Source organism: Neoarius graeffei, chromosome 9 (genome assembly GCF_027579695.1).
Source record: "Neoarius graeffei isolate fNeoGra1 chromosome 9, fNeoGra1.pri, whole genome shotgun sequence".
NCBI lineage: Eukaryota > Metazoa > Chordata > Actinopteri > Siluriformes > Ariidae > Neoarius > Neoarius graeffei.
Window position 1 is genome coordinate 30,573,019 of NC_083577.1, and position 22,914 is coordinate 30,595,932.

Here is a 22,914-nt window from a genome sequence, read left to right on the forward strand (position 1 = left end):
CGGCGGCATGAAAACAAACATTCACTGCAAGACAAGGTGCCCTAGAATCGCCATCAGTTTTTAATATCTATATGGACTTTGTTGTCAGGAGTGCACAGCATGAGATATCAAAACTGTACCCAGATACAGGCTTCAAGTTCAGATATTGCATTCCAAATGAGGTATCCACAAGAGAAATGCGTACGAAAGCACGAGCATCAGGAGAGGGTTGCATAACAGAGATTCTATACGCAGATGATCAGGCCATACTCACTGGATCCATTGAGGAGCTTCAGAATATTCTTCAGTTGTATGATAAGACCTACACCCGCTTTGGTTTACAAATATCATATGTCAAAACAGAAACAATGGCTTTTAACGTCAATGAGGATATCAAATGTAAACCAAGTATCATTTCCCTTGGCGGCACTAATATTAAAAACATCTGCACCTTTAAATATCTTGGTTATAATGTCAGCAACTGTGATGAATCCTCACACTTCCTGCATGCTAGGATAAGTGCTGCATTCATGAAATGGAATGAACTGAAACACGTTCTAACTGACCACCGAATACTACTAAAAACCCGTATAAAGTTCCTAGTGGCATGCGTTCGAGCTCACCTCCTGTACAGCACACAGGCATGGCAACTATCATCCAGTGAAATTCACAAAATTGAGGTAGTGTGGCACAGCTTCCTAAGGAAAATGATTAAAGGTGGATATAAACAAAAGAATGCCCCTGACCAAAAGAACACTACAAATGAAGATATAGACTGGAGCTAGAAGATGTCCAATGCTGACCTCCGGAAACTGACAGGAACCCAGGATATAAAACTATCCTGCTACGTACAACAACTAAAATATATTGCTCACGTTTGCCGGATGGGCAATAACCAAGTGCAAAAGCAGCTCCTGTTTGACAAAAATGGTTACAAATGAACTAAATGGGAAAATCTGCTGGGCATAGATACCCCACAGATAAGACGTATGATGATGGACAAATCAAACTTTGAGCAACTGCTGCAACTGCTACAGCAGAAGCACCCCTAGAGAGTTTAACTTTTGACAGGGGAACATGATGATGATGATGAAAGTACTTGGCTCGGCGGCCACATGAAACGTAAACACCATGGACAGCGGCCAAACTCATAACTCTACAGACCGAAATACACGAAACCAAGTCCTACTAGGGTCTATTTTACCGATCTATGTTCAAGCATCATGCAAGTCTTCCTTCTCCTTGAATAAGACCGTGCATTCAACTGCCTTTTTGACATGACTGCATCGAAATACCACTTGCAACAATATTTCACGCACTCCATCAAGAAAAAAGTTAAACATGATGAACACGGGCATACTGTTTTGAGCATACGATTTTTTAAAAAGAAACTAGCTACATCAAAGTCCTTCAATAAACCCATCCTTTAGCGCAAATGAGCTTAACCTAGTTCAAAGCATGACGCTAGCAGTAGCTGCATAAGGCAAAATCATGTGGGCCTTTCGTCAACAACAAGCCACGGCGGGCAAACATTAATAATCAAGTGTCCTTACCTTAAAACGTTGTCTTGACCACAGAACTTCTCAAGTATTTCACTTAAATCCACACGGGTTAACAACACACCCAACACAGCTAGCGAGAAATGTGGATATGCGCTAGCTTTGTATTGCTATTCCCCTCAGTATGCTTACTCTGTCTGCTGCCCGAACTGTGACAATTATAGCCTACAATCTTTTCATCAATTTCTTCAGTAGATGCCGTTTTAGACATTTTATTATCCCCATCGAAATATGCTATTATATTAACAGGATTATAACTCAAATCACACGACACGTATTCAAATCACAACTGATTTATTTTACTGTTGGACAGATCATAGCATATCTAGCCTAGCTGCACATAGCCTAGCTGCTGGTACGGCTGATAACTGATAAGTAGCTGATATTATGAACAGATTGGTGATCCTTACCTTAAAAAAGTCTGTGACTTTAGGCAACGATTCTATCATTACCTGCATCTCTCTCTTTTTTTCCTTCTATGCGCCCCGCTAACATGTGAACGCTTCATCTTTCAAAGCCTCTAAATTTGTATCTCAGTAGTCTGCAGTCTTTGGCGCGCTTTCGTGCGTGACGTTACATTTTGTTACATTTTATTTTGGTACAGTTGTGGGTGTTCGTTTCGCGAACCACATCCACCATGTCTCTTACAGCAGGCTACTGTGCGCTCATTTATTTCTAACCTTATTTCTATCCGTACATTAATGTAGGCCCACGATTCCGACAGTTTATTATTTTATTAATATTACAAGGCCCCTGATTGGCTGTGGCCCAGGGGTTTGAGCCCCCCAAAGCCCCCCCTTAAAGCGCCGGTGCATGTCCGCCATCGTCTGTGAGACTCGCGCGCGCGACAACTGTCCTTCCCGTGATTCATTTCCAGAATGCATTTCCCCTTCTCCGTTTTAGCCTTTTTTTATTTTTTATTTATTTATTTTTTACTCAGTAACGGTTGTGATGTAAAATGTACCGAAGTACACTACTTAAAAGAAAACATACTTAAGTCAAAGTAAAAGTACACTCTTTAAAAATTACTTGAAAAAGTATAAGTACACAAAAAAGCTACTCAAGTACAGTAACGTGAGTAATGTAATTCGTTACTTTCCACCTCTGCACAAATGAAAATTCAAGATTTTGCCACATGCCTTCTTGTGCTAGGACAATTGGTAGTGAAATGTGTGATCTCATCTCATCTCATCTCATTATCTCTAGCCGCTTTATCCTTCTACAGGGTCGCAGGCAAGCTGGAGCCTATCCCAGCTGACTACGGGCGAAAGGCGGGGTACACCCTGGACAAGTCGCCAGGTCATCACAGGGCTGACACATAGACACAGACAAACATTCACACTCACATTCACACCTACGGTCAATTTTAGAGTCACCAGTTAACCTAACCTGCATGTCTTTGGACTGTGGGGGAAACTGGAGCACCCGGAGGAAACCCACGCGGACACGGGGAGAACATGCAAACTCCACACAGAAAGGCCCTCGCCGGCCCCAGGGCTCGAACCCAGGACCTTCTTGCTGTGAGGCGACAGCGCTAACCACTGCACCACCGTGCCGCCCCGAAATGTGTGATGTGACTGCTAATAAATTGTAGAAAAAGTTTTTTACCCAGCATCAAAATACCTATGGAAATCCCATGGATTGTTATGTGTTAGGTAGAAAGCTGTGTGTACTGTTCTGCAAAAAGGGAATATGTTCAAAGCAAAGTGTGTCTAGACATGGCCTGATGAGGGGCCTGGCTCTGTTATCAGCAATGCATGCAAGTTAGTTAATGCATGAAAAAGTTTGATGCATTCAAGTTTGATGCATGTAAATGAACTCCATACTCAGTAGCCTTACAAATGTTACCCATAAAAAACAGGAAACATCCCATCCCATCCCATTATCTCTAGCCGCTTTATCCTTCTACAGGGTCGCAGGCAAGATGGAGCCTATCCCAGCTGACTACGGGTGAAAGGAAGAAACATCTTATTATAAATTTATTTCAAAGTGACACGGAGTGACATTTCAATTTGATCAATTACGTACGTATTTCTTCATATGTTGTAACCTCTATCCCTCTTTTATGTGTGCTGCGCTTTCTCCAGCTCCTCAATTTGAAACCAATGGTTTAGAACGTGTGAACATTCCACACACGTAACCATGTCAAACACTTGACTGGTGTCCGTTATTAGCAACACTTTAATCTAGCAAACTGTATATGGCGCTCGCTCATTAAAAACTTCAATCCTAAAGCATTTATGGGTTGTATTGCTGCTTACCTCCTTCTCCAAAGGGGGGTTCAGTGGTTTGGTAGGGCGGAGGTCCCCCTGAGGCTGAATCTGTGCATATTTAGGGCACCCCATTAGTTATGAAACTGGTTATTAGCACTAGTTATTAGCACCAGCATAACGTAATATTTCATCTTGTTTATCCCACAAGTCAGTTCAGTTATTAAAATGGAAAAAATGTCACTGTACAAACTGTAAAAGTGTTCTCTTGATATGCTAATCCAACCACGTTCATACTGTTCATTTACCATTCGCTAATATTTTGAATACACATGTGAGCGATAGCTACCTTTCTTTGGGAAAAACGGAGTGACCAGTTGCCTGCCTCTCCGGTCCCTCTCAGCTTTCAGCTGCCTTTCTTTACGTTTTTGACAGCCACTCTTCATATTTAGCGATCATAGACTGTACGCACTCCACTGCTGGCTGGCTGGCTGGCTGCTGCACTGCGACACAGCAGCAAGTAGCGTTGCACTGATCAGCACACAGATTTAACGTATCGCGCTTCTACCAGAACTGGACCGTACCATTTCGCAAAAGGGGAGGGTTAAATGACAATATGTTGAAGAACTCAAGAAATAGACAACCTTGTTCAATTAGCTCATTTTACCAGATGGAATATTGCATTGTTGTTATTTCAAAAGTCTTATTAAAATCATTAAAAGCATATTATCAGCCCCTTAAAGGGCCCCATGGCAGTGCTGGGCCCCTAGAATTGTTCTAACCTTTCCCCCCCTGGCGGCGCCCATGTGTCCTCCTTACGTTTTCTTTTATTGCCCGACATCACTGCCTGTGTGCTGTTTTGCTGTAGCAGCGAGCTGGATGCTGATTTTACCGCTTGCTACTGCTTACAGCCAATGACAACAAAAAAACCATAGCAACGTCAAGGCAACGGGAGGTGGGCTAATCAAAGCTTCATAAAGCTTTTTTACCTGTCCCCACCAATAGTTAGCCGTCTTTGAGAGGTCTGTTCACAACTGAAAATCAGCTGGAAGCGATACCGCGTTTGGTGTTTTTATTCAGCGTTTCCCACATCGCGGCTTCTCCATTCAAAAATGGTATGGACATTTTAAACTCAGCTGAATATTGGTATGGACGCGTCCATACCGTCCATACGCATTTTTACGCCCATGACTTGACAAAACATGAAAATACTTGAGACTTGACTCGGACTTGGAAGTTTAAGACTCGGGACTTGACTTGACTTGACTTGACACACGATGACTTGAGTGACTTGAGTGTTATTTCCATTGTATTTTTATTGTGAAAATAAAATGTAATATGCACATACTTCAGTAATTTTGATTGCACTGCCGTTGCGTTGTCACCGCCCTGTCCATCAGGCACGTTCTCTGCGTGGGCTATATACCGGCACGCTCCATGCCACGATGTGTTCACAGATTTCACATCATATCATCATGTCAGCCATCCCAAGAGTCATCACTTTCGGCTTCAAGGGCTACTGCCTAGAAGGTAAACAACGAACGGCGCAGTGCAAGATTTGCAACGTGACGATTTCTGACAGCCAGATCACGACCTCCAATTTCGTCCGGCATTTGAAGATCCATTCTGCCCAGTAAGTTTATTAATGTGTTGTTATTTGGTGATAGCAGCTAAACTCCTCGTTAGCCAATGTTAGCCACGAGAGTGAGCGGTAGGAGGATTTTAGCCGTTGCAGATGTAGCTAGGGATTCAGTTTATTATTGTGAAATTCTTATGTGAATGCTGGTAAGCAATGTAGTTACGTCAAGTTTAATGATATTGTATATCAGTAGTAGTAAGTTGATTGTGCACTTTGCAGTCGTGATGCTGAATAACAGAAGCAGCTTCCTACCCTGTTGTTCTGTTTCAGGGTTAAGCTAATAGTCAGCTTGTGAACACGTTCATGAGCAGCACAAATTCGTGTAAGTGTGTTCGTGTACATTAGCCAGACTGTCCATAGGGCAGAGAGGCAGGGGAGTTTATCATAGCCGTTTGAAATAGCAGTGCAGCAACCTGCACATTTTTTTCGTCACACTACCCGATCAAAAAAGAAAAGAAAACTCCGTCCCACTGCCTATCATGCACTATTGAAAAAAGCGCCACGATTTGGATTCCCCGGCATGCCACTCGCTGTTTGAATACAGGCTAGCAGCAACACTAAACTCTGCAAAATAGGCTGACTGTGCGCGGGAGTCTCGGTTCCCGCTGTTACACAGTGTTACGAAAATAAATTGTGCAGTCATCCAAACCATGAATTTACATTTAGTATATCAGGCTACCAGGCCGCCAAAACAATGGTTTGAATGACTACAATTTAGAGAGCACAACTCTGTAACTGAACAGGTGCATTGGATATTTCCCAGTGAGGTAATTTAAAAAGTATCTGGGTAATTGTTGAAGGAAAGATGAATCCTGCACACTGTCCTTTCCGTATTGTTCCCGAAACGTTGCACTTGTGGTAAGGAGGACAGTGCGTTAGCCACGACCGAAACATGGTGAGCAAAGTTCCTGTGGAAAGGAATGCGCGGGATGCATATTTCATTTAACATTTATTTTCGTAACAATCTATTATAGCTGGAACCAAGACTCCCGCGCCAAAGTTGTTCTTTCTGTCCCCGCTCCGCACAGGCTGAGGCAGCCTCGGAGAGGGAGAGAGCGAGAGAGAGAGCGCTTTTGCACACACCTCTGTAGCTTATCATATGGGGTAAGATGATGTCACTTTTGCACGGGCGAACAGGTCTTCTTTTTGAGACCTAAATTATGTCTGACACATTTCTCTATCCTTTGGTTTTTGTTTTTGTTTTTTACTGGCGCAAACATACATCGAAGTCACTTCAGGTTTCTCCACGTGTATCTTATTAATAATAATCATCTCATCTGACGTGATTAGAGATTGGAGGAGCTCATGCCCCTGTTAACCCAAGGTGTCGTCCTACCCTCTATACGCACATAACAGAATGCCAATTCTCTGCATGAGTAGGCTACCATAATGGGGTATTTTTTTCATTAATTTTTGCATTTACTGTTTATATGTATTTATTTATATATTGTTTAGTTTTATTTTATTGTGAAAAATGAGACAGACAGCTCCCTGAATTTTTCATCTTCCTTTGCTGTTCTTCAACTTCAGGGTGTACAATTACAGTAAACATAGTGTGTACGGCATTAGACACGGTGTTCGACTTCGGCCCCAAAATTTCATTTCGGTGCCTCCCTAATAATTAATTAGATGGCCTGTTACTGGATCAAGTAAAGGTGTTAGTAGCGGCTGCTGTTATTCCCATCACTGATCAGAAATAAATAAAATATAAAAATTAATGAATGAGGCAGTAGTGTGTAGACCTGCAATTTGTGATGCAAGGCATCATGGAATCTGTTGTGCAGGCGAGACTGAACTATGAAACATAATACTTATAACAAGTTAAAGCAGTAAAAAAAAAAGAAAAAAAAGCAGGAAGGTCAATCAACTAGGCTTAAGTTGTGAATAGGAATACATGGTAGAGTGTTTACACTATGGACCTGGCATCGATACCTCTGACTTTATCATAGCAAGCCAAGAAGTTCAAAATACATTACTCCTTCAAAATGACTCCTATCGTAATATGTTTTTATAACACTTTGTCTGTTTATTTTTCTTGTTGGCTGATGACAATGTGAGAAACTTAGTTGGCTTTCAATCTTGCAGTCAATTTTGCCATCAATAAATAACTTTGTGACATTATTACTGTTTAGTTTTATTCCATGATGTATTTTACAGAACATGAGTATTTAAGATGCAAATATTTAACAGGTTGGGCACATGTGCCAGGGATGTTTACTGACATTTACTTATGTATTGCCTTTTCAATGTATTAAATTCATATTCTGCTGCTAAAATTACACCAATACGCCTAAGGTAGCTTGACTTGGACTTGACTTGACTTGACTTATTATAGGACTTGACTTGACTTTACTTGACATAGCCTGTGACTTGACTTGACTTGACTTGACTTGACTTGCCCAAGACAAAAAAAACTTGGGACTTAAGGCCTCTGCATGGTCTTGCGACAAGGCTTTCGCAGATAGCTTTTCGCAGACAGTTGTAATTTATTGTTGAGCGGGGATAATAGGCGTGCGCGATGTTATTCACCGGCACAACGCAAGGGGGCGCGAAGTCGCTAGGAGTAGTTGGTGGGTGTGGTTAGTGGAGTGTTTATCCTCCGGTTACTTATAATGACTAGAATTTTTTTTTTTTTTATAATGACTAGAACTTTTTTTTTTTATAATGACTAGAACTGGAGTCGTATAGATGTACGTACTTCCTCACTTCCTCAATCAACCGCTCTTCATCGCCGTGGATGCTGTGCTACTATCCTGGGGACCCTAGTAGGATAGTAGGACAGCATCCATGGCGATGAGCATCAAGCTGATCTGAAGATCCAAAGGGTCACGGCACCAGTGTAACGTGTGTGTTTGGGCATGAAGGAAGAAGACTCGAGATGCTGCTTTCCTGTATTTATTTTCTCCCTGCAGAAGACATCAACAGATAAATCTTCTGTCTTTTCCTTCCTACACCTCTGCTTCTAAACATGCACACAATGATAGCACCACCAGGAAGTGCAAACTAATGCTGCATGGGTTACATGATTGCATGAACAAATCGCACCAAAAACATGAAACTAAAAACATCTACAACTCATTAATGGTACAAAGCAACACAAAACAACTTGGTAAAAAAAAAAAGGATGTAACATAATGAGAGACTGTGGTTTAGGGCACTCTGCTTTAATCTTTTTTTTTATACCCTCAGTGAGTTGATGACTTTTAATTGCTGATGTATATTATTCTTGTACTCCCAGTTAACTTTTTTTTCTACTCCATTTTGTTTCTGTGTACATATACAATGCAAGCACATTTAATGGTTAAAAGCAGCTGCTGAAATAACGATGGATGGGTTTGGTAGTCCTACTTTACCTAAAGGTAGGGGTGTTTGGTTCAATGATGTTGCTGACAGTAGGGCTGTAGGACATTCAAAGTTCACACCTGATGGTTGTGCAGAATCAGGGTTAGGTTTGAGCCCTGGTTGTACTCCTGTTGGTGGGATAATGAGGGAGGGTCCCCTTACTTCCACACCCTGCAGTGATGTTGATGACATTTGCCACCTCACAGACATGGTAGGGTAGTTAGGTTCTCAAATTGGTGAATCCATTGTTGCTAAGCTAATGTCAGCTGGTGTTGTTAACATGAATAGTGACCACCAGACTATCCCAGCCACCCAGAACACACCATGTGAAGTTAAGACATGACCTCCCACATGCGACAGTCCATGTTAAACCTGATAAAGTGCTCCAGACATTCAGAAGTGACAACACTGACAAATACTCAGTCCAGGACTGGATTGACATGACTAAAACTCACCTCAGAAAACAAGACATTCCTGTGTGCGAACAAGCAGAAGAAATCATGAGCCACTTAATGGGCAAGGCCAGAGATGATGTGAAGATTGCCTTGTGTAGTGATCCTGCACTTGATGTTACACAGCGACCTGAACTGATATACAATGTTCTTCTCCACTATTTCAGTGAGGCTCCCTCGTGTCTTCCTCTCGCTGACTTTTATGCTACTCTGCCCAAGCACAGAGAAAACCCAGTCGACTACTGGATAAAACTGAACAAGGCAGCAGACCTAGCTCTTGAGGGCCTGCACAGACGAGGGAAGCAGATGGAAGACATGAATGATGAAGTGGCTCTCATGTTCATCAAACACTGCCCTGACCCGGAGCGATCCTGCACCTTAAAATGTAAGCCAATTCATGAGTGGACCTCACGTGATGTTCAGCTGAGAATTGATGACTATCAGAGAGAGTTGAGGGCTAGTGGCAGAACCAATGGTGCTACACAGCTGAAGAGCCACATCACCTGTGAGCAGCCCAGCCCACCATCATTGAGCCTAGTGGCATATGAGCAGTGTCACACTCCGAGTCCATTACCCTCACCCTCCTCTCTCCAAGCCCAACGTTATGTGTGTCACCCTCCTTGCCCCTCTCCAGTGCCTGTCTCAGTTCAAGGTGGTCCCCAACATGCTCAGAGCCAAGCCTCAGTACCAGTTGTGGCACAAAATCTCCAACAGTCAGAGGAGAGACTTCTTACTCATATGGTTGACATGTTTCATGAGATGATGGGGAATATGCAGCAGCGCAACACTACTCATCCAATCCGAGGTGGGAGGCTCCAGCGTGCTCCTCGTGAGCGTCGTACCAGAGAAGCAGGTTGTAAAGTCTGTAATGACTCAAGCCACACCACCATTTCACACTGCATGTCTGAGAGACTGTTTTGGCTACTTCGCCCCTGGCCACACCAGACTGAGCTGCCCTGCTAATAACTCCTCTCAGTCCTAGTCTGAGGGGAAACTAGCCGACCTGTATTCGGAGGGAGGCAGTACAGGTCACACCACAAACTCCCAAACCGATGACATGTCTGATGCTGAGACTGTTTACACATCTGTGAGAGACTCATGTAGTGACTCTGAAGTTGTTGTTTATCAGAATGCTCACAGAACAGGTAGCAGTGACAGTCTCTTCTACACAGCTGTGGACATGGGTGGGACAGTGAAAATTGGCGGACTGTTGGACAGTGGTTCAATGGCCTGCAGCATCAGTGAGACAGCTGAAGTGAAGCTGAGAGAGGCTGGAATGATAACAGACCAAAAACTGATTGATGTGAATGTGGTCCTTGTTGGATGTGGTGGACTTCGTGTTAAGCCAAAGTGTGCTTTTGACGTGGAGATGGAAATGTATGGCTGTAAAATGTTAGTCCCCACACTTGTTGTTCCAGGACAGCATGACTAGTTGATACTAGGGACCAGCGTCATAACACATCTTGCATCAGTCCAAGCTATGTGAGTCCTACTGGAAGACAGTGTCTGGCCCTTGCCCAACCGGAGACCCAGAAACTGAACATTTCCTGTCCATGCTATCTGGTCTGAATCCCTGGAAAGGTGAAGATGTTCCTGACAAGGTCAGTACAGTAAGGTGTAACTCGGCTACCTGCCTCGAGCCTGGCCATGAATATCTCATCTGGGGAAAACTGCCCAAAAACGCTGCTGTTTCCCCAGGCAGCACCATCATGACAGAGCCAACATCATCCTGCTCAGCTTCCAGAGGTGTTTTGGTCACAAAGATTGTAACAACATTGTGGGGAGACAGATGGGTCCCACTGAAGCTCATCAACACATCACACAAGCCTGTGTTATTAAGGCGCAATGCAAAGTTGGCTGATGTCTACCCTGTCATAGCACTTGAAGACATGGATGTTGCAGAGCGCTCAGAGGTTCCCCTTGCTGGCTGCACTCAATCAGCCGTGCCGGCAACTGCAGACACAAATTCTGCTAAAGACAAGCTCAGGTCAGTTGGGCTCAGTGGTGTTGATATGGAGTCATGTGAAGTTTGAGGACTGCAAGAGGAGAATGGCTGATCTTATTCTGCAGTATGAGGATGTCTTTTCATGCCACCATCTTGACTGTGGGGAGGCGAAGGGTTTTGTATACCACATACACCTGTCAGACAGCAGACCATTCAGGCTCCCATACAGGCGAGTGCCCCCTGGCCAGTACCAGAAGCTGCACCAAGTGCTGAGTGAGATGGAGGAAAAGGAGATCATCAGAAAATCGACCAGTGAATATGCATCACCATTGGTGCTTGTGTGGAAGAAAAATGGAGATCTCCACATCTGTACAGACTTTTGCTGGTTGAACAGGAGAACCCTGAAGGATGCCCATCCCCTTCCTCGCCAGGCAGATTGTTTGGCAGTGCTGGGAGGTAACTGTTTGTTCAGCACCATGGATTTGACCTCCGGGTTCTACAATATGCCACTCCATGAGGACGACAGGAAGTACTCAGCATTCACCACTCCCATGGGCTTGTATGGGTACAACCATCTGCCGCAGGACCTCTGCAACAGCCCTGGGAGCTTTATGCGCATGATGACCAGCATTTTTGGAGACCAAAACTATCTGAGTCTACTGTGTTACTTGGATGATCTGTTGGTGTTTGGACCTGATGAGGAGACTGCCTTGCTGCAGCTGGAGATGGTGTTCGAGAGGCTGCATGTTCATAACTTGAAGTTGGCCCCCAAAAAGTGTTTCTTTCTCAGGAGGTCTGTCAAGTTTCTCGGTCACATAATAGATGAGAGTGGTGTTTCAACAGACCCCAGTAAGGTTGAGAATATCGCAAACATGGCGACCACTGACCTCATGGAGCCCGATGGCGTGACCCCATCTCAGAAGAGGATAAGGTCCTTTTTGGGGATGGTAAATTACTATCAGCACTTCGTGCCCAGGTACTCTGCCATTGCCAAGCCGCTCTTTGATCTGCTGAAGGGTGGGAAAAGGCAAACACCACAAGACCAAACTGTCAGGCAGGAAGTTGTGTGCCTCTGACTGGACAACAGAGCAGGAACAGTCTTTTGAACACCTGAAGTCTTCACTGATTCACAGTGCTGTCCTGGCTCATCCAGATTTCACCCATCCCTTCATGCTGTCAACCGATGCATCCCTGGATGGCATAGGTGCTGTTCTGTCTCAGGTTCAGGAGAGTGTGACATGAGCCAGGCCCATTGCTTTAGCCAGCAAGTCATTGTCTCAGTCCCAAAAGAATTACCCTGCTCACCGGTTAGAGTTTCTAGCCTTGAAATGGGCAGTCTGCGACAAGTTCAGTCACTGGCTGAAAGGCCACAAATTCACAGTCTGGACTGATAACCTGTTGACTCACATCCTGACAAAGCCAAAGCTAGACCGTTGTGAGCAATGTTGGGTGGCCAAGTTGGCGAGCTATGACTTCCATATCAAGTATATCCCAGGTCGGCAGAACATTGTGGCTGATGCCCTGAGCCGTGTGCTGTTTGTCAGAGAGCGTTGGCCACAGGTTGCTTGCTGAACCCTATGTAGGTCTTCTCACTGAGGTCAAGGATGTGGCAAATTCCTCCGTCCAAAATGCCTTCTGCTCATCCAGTGGTCACAAGAACCCCTTTCCAGTGAGCGTCAATGCCCAGTCCACATGCAGTCCACTATAAATGCACACTCAGTCTGTTGCAATGGAGGATGTGTCTGCTGTGCTGCAGTTGCACATTGAGTGGGATGCTGGTCCGAGGGCCCGTGGTGTTGAAGTCTTGCAGTATCTACCTCAGTTGGTTCCACCTGGACAGGACACCTTACCTGCCTACACCCAAAAGGACCTCCGTGACAAGCAGTTGGAAGACAGAACTCTCTCTCGTGTTATGGACTATGTTGAGAGATGTCAGAGGCCCTCTAGGAGCATGGGCAATTGCTCTAAGACAACGAGGGAGGCTCAGCCTCCTCTAAAAATGACGAACATCGTGTAGGATGAATTGCGCTAGGCTTATGTTATAGCTGACCTTTATTGCTATTTCAGATCCAGAATCATAGAAATATATGTGCTCAACCCAACTACAGTGCAAAATCATTCCGTTATAACTTTCCCCAGTTCACCTAATGTGCGCGTGAGTTTTTCCCCCTCGTGACAGCGCGATGCAGCCCAGCCTCAGTGGACTTCAATGGCATTGGGAGCTATGCGCTTTTCAATATCAAAATGCAAGACGGTTATTGGATAAATACTGCAAAAATGCCCGCCTATGGACTCCGAGCCTCACATGGGAGGGACATGGCAAAGTTTTCCGCGAGGAGACTGGTGATTGGTGAAAGCGGCCGGATATTTTCTTTGATTGACAGCTCGTTTCAACTATAGACAGGCAGCGGTGAATTTCAGTTCAGTCCCATGCGGATTCGGAAGTGCTGTGGTGTATTGTAAGAGATCAGCTTACATTTCAATTTCATTCATTACATACGGTTTCTACCAGCTTTTTTAGTTTGTATATATTTTCATTGTAAATAAAGTGTAAATACAGTGGTGCTTGAAAGTTTGTGAACCCTTTAGAATTTTCTATATTTCTGCATAAATATGACCTAAAACATCATCAGATTTTCACACAAGTCCTAAAAGTAGATCAAGAGAACCCAGTTAAACAAATGAGACAAAAATATTATACTTGGTCATTTATTTCTTGAGGAACATGATCCAATATTACATATCTGTGAGTGGCAAAAATATGTGAACCTCTAGGATTAGCAGTTAATTTGAAGGTGAAATTAGAGTCAGGTGTTTTCAATCAATGGGATGACAATCAGGTGTGAGTGGGCACCCTGTTTTATTTAAAGAACAGGGATCTATCAAAGTCTGATCTTCACAACGCATGTTTGTGGAAGTGTCTCATGGCACGAACAAAGGAGATTTCTAAGGACCTCAGAAAAAGCATTGGTGATACTCATCAGGCTGTAAAAGGTTACAAAACCATCTCTAAAGAGTTTGGACTCCACCAATCCACAGTCAGACAGATTGTGTACAAATAGAGGAAATTCAAGACCATTGTTACCCTCCGCAGGAGTGGTCGACCAACAGTGATCACTCCAAGAGCAAGGCGTGTAAGAGTCGGCGAGGTCACGAAGGACCCCAGGGTAACTTCTAAGCAACTGAAGGCCTCTCTCACATTGGCTAATGTTAATGTTCATGAGTCCACCATCAGGAGAACACTGAAAAACAATGGTGTGCATGGCAGGGTTGCAAGGAGAAAGCCACTGCTCTCCAAAAAGAACATTGCTGCTCGCCTGCAGTTTGCTAAAGATCACATGGACAAGCCAGAAGGCTATTGGAAGAATGTTTTGTGGATGGATGAGACCAAAATAGAACTTTTTGGTTTAAACGAGAAGAGTTATGTTTGGAGAAAGAAAAACACTGCATTCCAGCATAAGAACCTTATCCCATCTGTGAAACATGGTGGTGGTAGTATCATGGTTTGGGCCTGTTTTGCTGCATCTGGGCCAGGACGGCTTGCCATCACTGATGGAACAATGAATACTGAATTATACCAGTGAATTCTAAAGGAAAATGTCAGGACATCTGTCCATGAACTGAATCTCAAGAGAAGGTGGGTCATGCAGCAAGACAACGACCCTAAACACACAAGTCGTTCTACCAAAGAATGGTTAAAGAAGAATAAAGTTATTGTTTTGGAAAGGCCAAGTCAAAGTCCTGACCTTAATCCAATCGAAATGTTGTGGAAGGACCTGAAGCGAGCAGTTCATGTGAGGAAACCCACCAACATCCCAGAGTTGAAGCTGTTCTGTACGGAGGAATGGGCTAAAATTCCTCCAAGCTGGTGTGCAGGACTGATCAACAGTTACCGGAAACGTTTAGCTGCAGTTATTGCTGCACAAGGGGGTCACACCAGATACTGAAAGCAAAGGTTCACATACTTTTGCCACTCACAGATATGTAATATTGGATCATTTTCCTCAATAAATAAATTACCAAGTATAATATTTTTGTCTCATTTGTTTAACTGGGTTCTCTTTATCTACTTTTAGGACTTGTGTGAAAATCTGATGATGTTTGAGGTCATATTTATGCAGAAATATAGAAAATTCTAAAGGGTTCACAAACTTTCAAGCACCACTGTATAGTGTTGTCAAGTTTGCTATCTTAGTTCCAGAAATGTCGTTTATTTCAGTGACTGAACTTGAACTTGAGGGGGCTAGTCAGCTAGCAAGAAAGCTGCGCATGGCTGCCAAGCATTACTGATTTAATTTTGGCAAAGCCATTTGCCAGTCTTCCTTTCGAGGAAAAAATTAAAATTAAAGAGCAGGGTAGACCAACACCTCAAATTGACTTGGTGAAAAAGGTAGGGAATAATACTCGTTCCTTTCAGCTCTCCTGGTACGAGAAAGTGAATTGGCTAACAGCAAGTGACCCACATCAACAACAGTAAATAGGCTACTTTAGTAATATGTCATGGATGGACCAAAAATATAGAATCTATTTAAAATGTTTATGCTGAGTATATTATATTGGAATATATATTTTTCTGGATATGAATTAAACACAGCTACAATTTGGAAAACATTTTTAAACAAAAACACAGCCGAGAACATTTCACACTACAGACCTGGATTAAAAGTGAAGGGTTATCAAAATTGTCAATAAAACATTTCTCAGTCAAAATAAGTAAAATATAGGGAAAGTGTCATTGAATGAAATGTGTGCCACCCAGCTCTATGTTTGGCTCCCCAAGGTCAGTGCTTGTGCCTATTCCAGAACACACTGCTGTTACTGCTGAGGTTCCTGACAAAGAGCTGCTTTCAATAATGATCAATTTTTAAACAACATGCCACAATTTTAAAATATAAAATGTTAAAATATAACCCCCCCCAACACCACCATCATGTATATTGGACAGTAGGCTAATGGGCCAAAAGAACCTGTTATTTCACAGTTTGTGACCCTGCCAACAATCAGCCAGATCAGAGGCAAGAGTATGGGCAAAATTGATGTGTTTTTTCTTTTTTCTTTTAAAATCTGGAAATATCGTAACCGACCAGCCTCCCCTGTTTGAAAGACTACCAGCTGCCACTGTCTAGGAGAGAACGGTTTATGGAGTCTGTCTGTCACAAAATACTTGAAGCACTGGGATAGGTTAACTGTGAGCAACGGTGTGCTATACAGGATTTCAAGGGATCAGAAGACCAAGGCAAAGCACTTCCAATATGTTGTCCTTGATTCACTCAAGACTGAGGTTCTGCATGGAGTGCACGATGGAGCGGGACATCAAGCTCAGTTCAGGAGCCTCAGCTTGACAAGACCGAGGTTTTTCTGGCTGAACCTCGACAGAGATGTGAGAGACTGTTCGCCATTGTCAGCAATGCATTGTCAGTAAGACCATCGAGCCTGAGGGTAGGGCTCCCTTGGAGACCATAACATCAACCAGGCCACTAGAGCTGGTATGTATTGACTTTTGGTCAGCTGAAGACTCCAGAAACAGGTCTGTCAATGTTTTGATGATAACAGACCATTTTTACAAGAATGGCTCAGGCATTTCCGTGTAAAGACCAGACAGCTAAGCAGGTGGCAAGGGTTCTCTGGGACCGGTATTTCTGTGTCTTTGGCTTCCCTGAAAGGATTCACAGCAACCAAGGGGCCAACTTTGAGAGTCAGCTGATAAGTGAGCTCCTCAGGGTGTCAGGTGTCAGAAAATCACACACAACCCCCTACCATCCAATGGGAAACGGAAGTGTGGAGTGATTCAATCAAGCCTTGGGTGGCATGATCCATGTGTTGCCCCCTGAAGATAGAGCTGACTGGCCATGGCGCTTGCAGACACTGACCTTTTGTGTATAACTGCACAGCCCATGAGACAACAGGTTATCCCCCCCCTTTTACCTCATGTTTGGCAGAGTCCCTCACCTACCTGTTGACGTCCTCTTTCATACCGTCCTTCATGACTCTGCTGTGACGAGCTATGATAAGTATGCTGCATGTCTCACCAGTAGGGATGCAACGATACCACTTTTTTTCAAACCGATACTTGGATCTGAGTACTTGCCGATACCGAGTACCGATGCTGATACTTCTACCACAAAAAAAAAATGCAATGAATTGGAAGAGGGGCTTTATTTTCTTCTCTGCTTGTTACAACAAATGATGATGAATTAGATAAAAAAAAAATATTACTAAAAATGACTTTATTTTTCACTATAAAACTAAAATTAACATTTTCTATGAAATTATTGCAGAATTTCCACGTTTTAATCAAACAAAATATCAATTAACTATTTGGCACTGTCTCCACCTTTCAGATTGACAAAACATTAATGAACCTATTGCAGAGTGTCCATTTGAATCAAACAAAATATCAAACTTCAGTCAGCATGCAATGGTGTGGTCTTTGAGGTCTCTCTAATCTTTTTTTGGGAAAGTGAGATGCAGGTTCTTTTTGATGAAAAGAATCATCTCTGCATGATCAGCTGTGAGCCTGTTTCTGCTTTCACTCACAATGTGTGACACTGAGCTGAACAGCCTTTCACTGTCAACACTAGTGCAAGGTGCTGAAAGGTATCTGCCCGCCAGTTTAGCCAGAGTTGGAAACCGCACTTTATTAACCATCCAATATTGTAGTGGTTTGTCTTCTCGTGAAATTGTGGCCTCTCCAAGATATGTCTCTAACTGTACACTAGAACCTACTGCAGCTCTGCCCGCTGATGCAATTTCATTAAATATGCTGTCTAGACTACTAGTGGGCTGGTCATTGCGTGGTTTTCTTGAAGGTGGTTCATTCAGGTCAGCATCCTCCTGCTTGTCCGCTTCTCCAGGCAACCTTAGCAGCTCAAGTTTCAGCATCTCTTTGGCATTTGCAGCAGTGGTGGTGCTGGAGAAAAAAAGAATTTTATACCTAAAACAGAGAAAAAATGTAGCTGACAATAGGTATGCTTGCCATTTTAACGCAGTCACACACAGTCACAGTTACACACAGTCACACACACAGGCACACACTCACCTGGGATTGAGTAGCGTGGCGATGCTGTAGTGGGTTTTCCTCCACATCAGTGAATCGCTTCCTGACAGCTGCAGCCAAGGTTCCCTTCATTGCTTTGATCCCATGGTCCTCATCAGTCTCCCTTGTTAGAAATCTGTGCAGCACAGTGACTGCTGGAATGACGTCTGCGGCCATGGCATCTGAAGAGCTAACTTTTCGAGTTAAGTCCTCGAACGGAGCCAGAACAGAGAGCACCTTCTCCAGCAGTATCCACTGGTGAGCTGTGAGAGTATCAGGGAGTCCATATTCAGACACAAATATTCCCAGAGGCCATTTCTGCTCAATGACTGTATCATATAAAAAGTGCTATTCCAGAGGGTCTGTACGTCTTGCTGGAGCTGCTTCGCAGGGTGGTTGATCTCTAATTGAATGTCCTCGAGGCGGGAGTTGGCCAGAGCAGAATGTTTAAAATGCCCAACTATTTTGTGGCCAACTGCCACCGCATCAGCAACACTCCTCTGTGACAGAAGGCCCTCGTGAACCACCAGCTAGAGTGTGAGCAGTACAAGGTAGGCTGGGCAGCTCAGCATCACTCATGGCCTTTATCATATTTCTTGCGTTGTCTTGGAGCACTATGTGGATGGACGTCTTCGGTATGTCCCAGGTCTGGAGCATGCTATCGAAAGCACCTGTGATGGTTTGGCTGGTGTGCGAGCCCCGGAACGACTTTGCATGTAGTGTGACTTGATGACGAACATTCCATCAATCCACTGCGCCGTTAAACTGAGCAATGACATCGGGCACACACTACTTGTCCAAATGTCCGTAGTGAAACTTAAGGCTGAAACTTCATTCACCAGGTTGCGCACGGGTTTTTTTTTTTTTTTAAACCACGTCAAAGATTTGGCACCATAACGTCCGTGATGTAGGAGTGGCTGGGAATCTCATATCGCGGCTCGAGTGTGCTGAGACGATGGCGAAATCCTACATTTTCCACAACTGACAGTGGCTGGTCATCTAGAGCAATAAAATGAGTCAGAGCCTCCTGTTATTTTAACTGCCTGTGGATTTTCTCTTGACTTTTTTCTTTTCTCTCGCTTTTCCAAAACCTGAGTTAAAGTTGGCTGTTGTGGTTTTGCATTAGCCTTAATAAACTCTGTGTACTCAGGGTTATGATGTGTCCTCAGATGTTTTATCAAATTGCTTTTATTGAACGACGTACTCTCCTTCCCTCCCCTGGACACCTTACCAGTACACAGTTTGCACTCTGCCTTGCTTCTGTCATCATCGCATATTTTGAAGTGAGTCCACACTGCTGACATGCTGTTTAGCCTACTGCAGCTGGTCTCACTCACCTAACCACACTGTTCCTGATTAGCTCGACATTTCCCCTAGCCGCCAATCTTAAAAAAATACAACAAAATGACAAGCCACCCTCTGATCGCGGTCTTCATGCAAAGCAATTGCATGCAATAAATTGGTATCGGTTCATGGTATCGATTAACTTTAACGAGTATGTTCAGAATAGTATCAGCCCGATACCGGTATCGGTGCATCCCTACTCGCCAGTGACCTGAAGGAAGCGATGGTGATTGCTCAGGACCATGCCACGAAAGAGCAGAAGAGACATGCTCAGCTGTACAACAGGAAAGTGAAGGGATCCAACATTAACATCAGTGACTGAGTGCTCTTGGCCAACAGGAAGGATGGGGGTGAGAAGAAGCTCGCTGACCGGTGGGAATCAACCATTTACACTGTAGTGGACATGAACCCAGAGATGCACACATACAGGATCTGCAACACAGTCACTGGACAGGAGCAGGTGATCCACAGGAACCTCCTGATGCTGGCCAGTTTTCTTCCTATGGAGGACACATGTGACATGTCTGACCCTGCCTCATCCATTCCTGCTACAGAATCCTCAGCCCCAGGAACTGATGGTGTCAGAGAGGATGGAGAGCCCTTGTTTGAGAGAGAGAGCGAGACTCTTTTCGGAGCTAGTGAGAGCCTTGATGCTGGAAGTGACAGAAACTCACCTGTGACTGTGAAGGAGGGACAGTGCCCTTTGACTGATCCGGAACCTGTGGACTCTGAGAGGAGAACCATAGAATGGATCACACAGCTGTCTGCACAAAGTCTGTCAGAAGCAGAGGTTACTGACATGACAAGCATGACCTCTGACCCATGGAACTGCTCTGTCTCACGTGAGGGCCACATGACAGATCTGTCTGTGACTTGTGACTCTGCCCCTGTGACTTCTGTGGACATCTTGACAAGTGTGAGTCAACCAGCCCCTGCTCTCAGTGCCATGACACAGACAATGTTTCAGACATTCTGCACACTGTTGCCAAGACCTCAACCATGCACTGTGACCGTTCTAATGCACAGACAAAAGTCAGGTCAAGATTTGGTCGCCTAGTCAAACCTGTGAACAGGCTCATACAGACCATGTCCAGGCAGGATGTTGTTCAGGACAAGTTCAGTGTTAAAGCTGTTTGCAAATCAGTGTTCCAGGCTTTTGCTGACTAAAACCTTAACACTACAAAGACCACAATTTTTCTGCCTACCTAGAAGGACCAGAGAGGGGTCATTTGACCCACACAGCTTGCCTACCTAGAAGGACCAGAGAGGGGTCATTTGACCCACACAGCTTTTGCCGAATACACTAATCACTCATTTTGTTATGGTAATGAGGCTGTTAGGGGCAGTGTGTGAGGTGAGGGGTGAGGGGGTCACACCTTACAATGTGTGTGTAATTGTATGTAAATGTCCGAGCACAAAACTATCAAACGTATTGTTGTGCATGTGGGAGCAAATGATGTTTTCAGAGAACAGCTGTTTGTCCAAGATGATTTCAGAAAACTTTTTTCTGATCTCTATAAGACTGGAATACAATCTTTTATTAGTGGCCCACTCCCAGCGAGAGGAATTTTTGCATTTTCTCGACTCTTCAGTCTTAACACCTGGCTTGGAAAAACTTCCCATGTGATCATGACGAATCATATGACTGCAACCAGATAATGGTTGAATTAGCGTGTGAATCTCTCATGCCATGTGACCATAACGACTCATGTGAATGCAACCTGGCAATTGTTAGATGGATAAATACCAGTGCATGTGGACTACTGCTTCATTTCCCTCAAGAATTTTGTGGTGAAAGAAGCTCCTCTCCAAGGAACGAAGATGCAGAGATTCAGCACTCAACAGGCATTGGAAATGATCCTGGATGGAGCTGACCCTGGCGAATCGGATGGAGAAGACATCAATCTCCAGGTGGATTCAGACTCCGAGCTGTCTCAGTCTTCAGGTAATATTAGTTATTGCAATGTAAAAATAATAGTTATTTCCCAAAAACTACTAGTTCTAGTTAAAAAATACTAGAGGTGATTTTTACTACATTACTTGAAACTAGAAAAATAAACCATTTTTGCAGTGATTAGCTTCTATACTTGCATTTGTGATATCATTTGAATTTCCCATTGCTCATAATTACATTTTTTCATGCTACAGATGAGGAGAGTGCTCCCCAACCAACAAAGAGAGCTCGGCTAGCGACTGATGTGGCAGAGACTGCAAAAGATGGCACAGTATGGCATGAAGAACAGGTGGGAACGGGTCCACATTTCACCCCACCAACGCCATACAGCACAGATGGAGAGCCAACCGCTAAGGCCAGGAGGTCAATCACAAGTCGCCTTCAGAGCTTCCTTTGTTTCATCACTCTGGACATGCTTGGCATCATACGAGACTGTACAATTCAACATGCGAAGCAAACTGAGCATGTGGATTGGTTCATGGGCATACCTGAACTAATGGCATTTATTTCCATCACCATCATGAGGGGAATCATCAAGGTGCCATCACTGCATGACTGCTGGTCGAAAAACCTGGGAAACCCACACATCATCGAAACCATGTCCCGAGGGCGTTTCAAAAACATCATGCATCACCTGCGCTTTGATGACAGAGACACCCGCAGCGAGCGAGTACAGACTGATAGGTTTGCTGCAATTTCAAACATATGGGGATTGTTTGTCACCAACTGCATCACATCCTACATCCCTGGTCAACACATCACCATTGACGAACAACTTTTCCCGTGCAAGACTCGCTGCTGTTTCCTACAGTACATTGCAACTAAACCAGACAAGTTTGGTATCAAGTTTTGGGTGGCGTGTGACTTGAAAACCAAATACGTCTGCAACATCCTCCCATATCTTGGCAAGGACCCCACTCGGCCTCGTGGGGAGAGAGTGTCTGAGAGTGTAGTCATGAGGCTGATGGAACCATTCTTGGACAAGGGCAGAAATGTTACCACAGACAATTTCTTTACATCACTGTCACTTGCAAAACGACTACTTAGCCGGAATTCAACCATCCTCGGCACAGTCAACAGGATTCGCCAAGAGATAGCCTATGCCCCTTTTGGGTCTGAAAGTTTTTGTATTGATTATATTCTGCTGTTTTCATTTTATACCATGTCATGAGCCTGCACTACACTATGTTTTGGGGTCTTGTGGGGTGTATAAGGCACCCTGTTACCAGTTGCTGGATTGAGGGATAAGCGCTGCTCTCATGCCACTTCATCCTTAAGGGATACATTTGGTGTTTGGTTTTCTTGTTTATGGGCCCTGGTAATTTGTGAACCTGTACTGTTCTCTATGGTGTAGACTGTGTAGTTGGTGCTCATATTTGATAAAATTCAGTGGGGGTGGGTGTAACAGAGTTTAAAAATGCACTTTATGAAATATTTATTTCCAATTTGTATTT

General features: G+C 44.0%; 1 protein-coding gene across 1 annotated transcript; it reads left to right on the top strand.

The window, feature by feature from the left end:
* The first annotated feature begins 21,129 nt into the window (after positions 1-21,129).
* On the top strand, positions 21,130-22,631 carry LOC132892140 (uncharacterized). The gene is made up of 2 exons (XM_060930534.1): positions 21,130-21,451; positions 21,655-22,631. Exons 1-2 carry the CDS (start codon positions 21,328-21,330, stop codon positions 22,629-22,631), a joined length of 1,101 nt encoding a protein of 366 aa, XP_060786517.1. The 5' UTR covers positions 21,130-21,327.
* The last annotated feature ends 283 nt before the right edge of the window (positions 22,632-22,914 follow it).